The sequence below is a fragment of the Galeopterus variegatus genome, unplaced genomic scaffold (genome assembly GCF_000696425.1).
Source record: "Galeopterus variegatus unplaced genomic scaffold, G_variegatus-3.0.2 Scaffold974, whole genome shotgun sequence".
Taxonomy (NCBI): Eukaryota; Metazoa; Chordata; class Mammalia; order Dermoptera; family Cynocephalidae; genus Galeopterus; species Galeopterus variegatus.
The window spans coordinates 35,081-40,685 of NW_007727085.1; the positions used below are offsets into that span (position 1 = coordinate 35,081).

General features: G+C 44.7%; 1 protein-coding gene across 1 annotated transcript in view; it reads left to right on the forward strand.

The window, feature by feature from the left end:
- The window catches only part of DIP2A (DIP2 disco-interacting protein 2 homolog A (Drosophila)), a 77,807-nt gene that overhangs the window by 33,164 nt on the left and 39,038 nt on the right, over positions 1-5,605 (forward strand). The window contains exons 6-11 of the mRNA XM_008573964.1: positions 1,029-1,152; positions 1,497-1,606; positions 1,962-2,064; positions 3,758-3,822; positions 3,999-4,092; positions 5,203-5,322. Coding sequence (XP_008572186.1) covers positions 1,029-1,152; positions 1,497-1,606; positions 1,962-2,064; positions 3,758-3,822; positions 3,999-4,092; positions 5,203-5,322 — 616 coding nt within the window. The remainder of the gene's footprint in view (positions 1-1,028; positions 1,153-1,496; positions 1,607-1,961; positions 2,065-3,757; positions 3,823-3,998; positions 4,093-5,202; positions 5,323-5,605) is intronic.

Consider the following 5,605-nt stretch of genomic DNA (forward strand, 5'->3'; position numbering starts at 1 on the left):
AGTAATTTTCATTTCTTAGAGATAAGTATGTTATTACGATGATATATTAATAGCTCACTTTCCAGTGACAGTTCTGAATAAATAAGATGGAAATTTTCTTGCATTTCTGTTCACCTAAATGATGGGAGGTAGATTTTGTTACTGATAAATTATTAATGTGGGGGACTTGCTGATGTTTTGTGTAGCTGTAACATTTTAGATGTAAATATCCATAACCTGATTATTGAAAAAAATATTATTTTAGGAGTAAATTAGGCATGCATTTTAGGAAATCAGAGTTTTAGGCAATTGTTTTTTGGGGTTTTTTTTGTCCTTTTTGACACCGGCCACACTGCGCTCAGCCAGTGAGCACTGTGAGCGCACCGGTCATCCCTATATAGGATCCGAACCCGCGGTGGGACGGCTGCTGCGCTCCCAGCACTGCACTCTCCCGAGTGCTCCACGGGCTCGGCCCTAGGCAGTTGTTAATGTGAGCATAATCAACAACAAATATTCAAGAATACCAAAAGTAAAGTTTGCAAATGAAACCAGTATATCTCAAAGGATAATATTTGATGAGCAAATATTTGAACACAGCAATTCTTAGGGAAAAAACTAGAGATTTGTCAAACTTTTATGAAGAAAATGACAAATCTTTGCTAAGGGACACATATAAAGGAAGACTTGACTAAAAGGAAACATGTATTTCTGTGTGGAAATAATTAGTATTTTAAAGATCAAGCCTCCTCAGATTAATTTGTAAATTTCAAACATGATTCAATAGAAATTTTAATGCTATTATTTTTAGAGTTTATTAAAATGCTTCTGTCTTTGCAGGAATAAACTTTGAGAAATCAGCCCACTAACCAGAACTTTATATTTCACTGCCAAAACAAACCAAAACTATCTTTTAAATTTAAAATCCGTTTTATTTTCATGACTATTCCATACCAATAATAGGACTGACTTGTTCTTAAAGTTTTAGGAGGGGTGAAAAAAAGAGTTCTCCATCACTACCCCATTCTTACCTCCCTTACTGTCTTCTATAGGACGCAGGCAGCCAGCAGGTTGGGTTTCTATTGGGCAGCTGTGGAGTTGCCCTGGCCCTGACCACAGATGCTTGTCAGAAAGGTCTTCCCAAGGCACAGACTGGAGAGGTGGCGACTTTCAAAGGTGAGACCTCCCAAGGGCAAGGAGAATCAGTATTCCAACTGTGATCTTTGTTAGATTGTGCCTTCTAGGCAAAGTGTTCCAGAAGTTAAACATTACAGAGACTGAAGGGTCTTTATCAAAGTTGATACTTTGTTCAAGGCTTCAATGAATCTCAGTTTTCATCTAGTTCTTCACGTGTTCTCAATGGTAGACACTAGCCAGACAGACCTATTTAAATTAAATAAAGTGAAATGGGACTAAAACTTGAGTTTCTCAGTTTCTCAGTTTCTCAGTGGCTAGTGGCTACATGTGAGGAGCAGAAGCCTTTTGACACTGGTGGTGCTGTGTGTTCTGTCCTGATACAGGTTGGCCCCCGCTCACCTGGCTGGTGATTGATGGGAAGCATCTGGCCAAGCCCCCCAAGGACTGGCACCCCCTGGCCCAGGACGCAGGGGCTAGGACTGCCTACATTGAGGTAATGGCCACTCCTAACTCAGAGCACGCGAAAACATGCCCGCACAGGATTAGGTCTCCTTTTTCATGATGGTATAAATAAGACGCTATTTTTTAAAAAAAATTTGAGGCCAACAGTTCTTATGTTTCATCTCTGCCCCAGAAAATATAAAGTATATAGAACCTTACTCAGATCCTTTCAGGTTTCACTCTTACCTAATTCTCCACTAACTGGCTATCCTGGGGATATGAACAGTCATGGTGGACTGAGGTCACCATTGCCCCCAAAGGCCAGGGTTTGAAGTGCATTTGCCTATTCTGTCTGCTGGGGCTTTTAGAAATACCACATGACATTTTTCTCCCTTGAAATCTTTCAGTATAAAACCAGCAAAGAAGGCAGCACAGTGGGGGTCACGGTGTCCCACGCTTCCCTGCTGGCACAGTGCCGGGCTCTGACCCAGGCATGCGGGTACTCAGAAGGTAAGGGCTCTCACCTGCATGTGAGCCATGGCTCTTAAGCCTTGTAGGTACCTGGTAGACCTGATCATGCCCGGAAACTCGATACATGTGTTGCATCCACCCTGGGTAGTGCCTTTACCCTTTAAGTTGGGTCGTGCAGGCAGGCATGCTTGTGGGTCTCTGTGGTTGTGCTGGGCTGGTGGGTAGGAGCTGTCTCTCAGCAGAGCCCAGGCAGCCCCACTCAGGGTTGTTCTCCATAAGTCCACATGGGTGCTGATTTCACGGAGCACCGACTCATTTATGCACAGTGTGAGGTTCACTAGCTGGCCCTGGTAGGCTGGCACAGTCTGTGATGTATTGAAGGGCAGTGTGTTTTGTGTTTAAAAAAATTGGAAACCACTTTTACAGGGACATATTTTCTACAACAGTTTTTTGTGACTATAGTTTTGGCTTAAGCTGTCATGCGTGTAAATATACAAGTGGAATCATTATGGTCATAGATTATCTCTTGGTAATGTATAGGCAGCCTCTGATTTATTGTTAAATATCAGATATTTAACTTAGAGAAATTTTTTAAATTAATTTTTAAATTAATATTATTTTAAATTGATAGATACTAATTGTATGTATTTATGAGGTATAATGTGAGAAATGTTATTTTAAAAACTATAAAAATGGAGTCATGGTAATTTTCTTACATTACAATACTAGAATTGAACAAAACTAGAAAGTAAAATTGAATAGTATGTTTGAATATTAAAATATGGGTGTTTAAAAGCAAGGGTAACGAGAGCATGGCTAAAGACTTTAGTGGAGATTTGGAAAAGGGCTGTTTTTTTTGGTATTTTCAAGAGCTTTAATAGTTTTAAAAAGTTAAATCTATCAAATCAAGTCCCATGGTTTTCTTTGTCTTCAAATCCAGCGCTAATCTTACATATATCACCTATAATTTGGGTTCTTTAGCTATCAAAGAAAGGATGTCTACAGTAGCATTTATTCAGAATATTCAGGTTTCCTGGCACACAAATCACACCTCTCCTGCTCACCTTAGGGTCTCTGTGGGTGCCCTATGGTTGCTGTGGCCTTTGGTGTGGAACCAGGTCTGCCCACAGCTCATGGCTCTGTCCTCTCTGCCCTGTGCAAGGCGGAGCCAGGTCCAAGAGAAGACTTGGCAGGGGCTCTGAGCAGAGGGCTGTGCTGGGACCCTCGGAACCCCCACCCACTCCAGCTCCCTAAAACGCAGAGGAGGAGTGGCATTCTGAAGGGTGATGGAGCCACCAGCTCTCCCAGAGGGGAGATGCAGGGTTATGGCCTCTGAGTGTGAGAATTGGAGGATCAGGAACATCCGTGACAGTTCCTCACCGCCCCCTTGATGCTGAGAACAGTGTCTACTCAAACATCTGATGAAAATATGTGACAGGTCCTTACACAGTTTCTTAAGTACTATATCATATTCCTGATATTTTCAGATTGGTGATCAGCACAGTTCTCTATTTTAATTCAAAATTGTATGACCTTGTTCTTTCATGTTTTCTCAGTAATTTAAATAGATAACCAAGATTATTGATTAATTGGTACATGGTAGTTGGAAACGCCATGTCTGTTTCCTGAGACTTGCGGGTTGGTGCTGTACTCATCTCAGAATTTCAACAGAAAATGTGCAGGGCTGTGAAGAGGGTTGCTCAGCCCATTAAACTTCTTTGTGCACTTTCAGCTGAGACCTTAACAAACGTGCTGGATTTCAAGAGGGATGCTGGTCTCTGGCATGGAGTCTTAACAGTGAGTGCTGTTTGCTCATGACTAATGGTCGGAACAAGGGGCTGTGGGTATTTTACACCAAGAGATGGGAGTGCAGGCCTGTGCCTGAAGCACTGCTGTGGGAGTGCATCAGTTCTGTTTTGCTTTTCTGACCTGGCTCAGTTCTTCTCACCCCTGAGCAGTTGTTTCTCTTGCAGAGCGTAGTGAACAGGATGCATGTGGTCAGCGTCCCGTACGCACTGATGAAAGTCAACCCACTCTCCTGGATTCAGAAAGTGTGCTCCTACAAAGGTACCAGAACGCCACCATTGCTTTACTCACCTTCTTTAAAGAAATCTCTTCGAAGTGATTCTGATAAAAAATAAAGCCAGCATGTGCAACTGCAGCTGTGGGCTGAGTAGCCCTGGGACCTCTGTTGTGGTCCTGTCTGGCGTGGTCCTGCCGAGGTGGGGAGGGGTTGGTGTGGTCCTGCAGGTTATCAGGGGCTTGGGAGGACACTTGCAAAGAAGTGACTGAGCTCTTTTCTGTGGGACCACAGACTACTGATTTTATTCTCTTGAAATTTCCTTTACAATGACATCAGTATTCTTAATCTTAGTATTAGAGACGGTTTTATAATTTGAAGTTAGGCACTAGTAGCAAATCCATTTGTTCAAACGACGACAGATGGGGTGAGATGTAGTGGTGGTGTCTTGGCCCTTCTCCCTCCCCTGCCCCCCACTGTTCAGGCGCCTCCCAGGACTGAGAGGAGGCCCCTGCACAGCCACGCCTGCACAATCCATCGTCCCTCTGTCTCTGCCCCAGTGCAGCCCCACAGCGCCTTCACAGCCCCTGAGGCACCAACTCGCCCTGAGCTGCCATGAAGCCTGTGCTCCTGCCAGTGATGGCTGCCCTCCACTAGGCGTCTTCAGAGCAGCATAGGGGTAGCAGCAGTATCTATTTATCCTGTTTTAGGGAGGAAGCCCGAAGCCTGGGTGGAGGGGCATTTGCTGGGTGCTACACACTGAGGGCCATTCGTTCAGATCCCAGGGTCCTCCCACTTAACTACCTGGAGTCTCCCAGCACACAGCAGCCAGCAGCTGTGTGAGCAGTGGGCATCACTAAGCCAGGACCAGCATCTTGGGGAGGGACAGTGTGAGACAAGACAGGTGGATGTGAAAAGGGCAGTGTAGAGAAAAAGTTAAGGTTGGAAATGGGTCTGAGTTTATTATATCTGAATTATGCCTCAAAGGGGTTCAGGGCAAGTTAGATTGCACAGGAGAGACAGCTGCACAGGGACTGTGCTCTAGAGGGTAAGCTATGTCCTGCCCTGTGCATGTGCACCTCCATGTGGTATGAAGCGTGTCAGGGTTCCCACCCTCATCCTGACGCATGGACATCTGTGCTGCCCTCTCTCTGCAGCCCAGGCCGCGCTAGTGAAGTCCCGTGACATGCACTGGTCTCTCCTGGCTCAGCGAGGGCAGAGGGACATCAGCCTGAGCTCTCTGCGCATGCTGATTGTGGCTGATGGCGCCAACCCGTGTGAGTAAGCCCCTGCAGTCAGGGCGTAGGTGGCACAGCGCCCCCTCTTGCAAACCCCAACTTGCCAGGTGAACAAGGCAATCTGTTGAAAGAGAATATGTTAAGAAACAAAATCAAGGCGTTTTCACTGCCAATGTTACATGAAATACAAATGTCCTATCATATTCTGTGACCTATGACCTCTTGTTGGTGACTCCCTGGTATGTCTCAAGCATGTTGATTAGGGCACTAATCTTTTTTTTTTTTTTTTTTTTTTTTTTTTTTTTTTTTTTTTTTGAAGCGC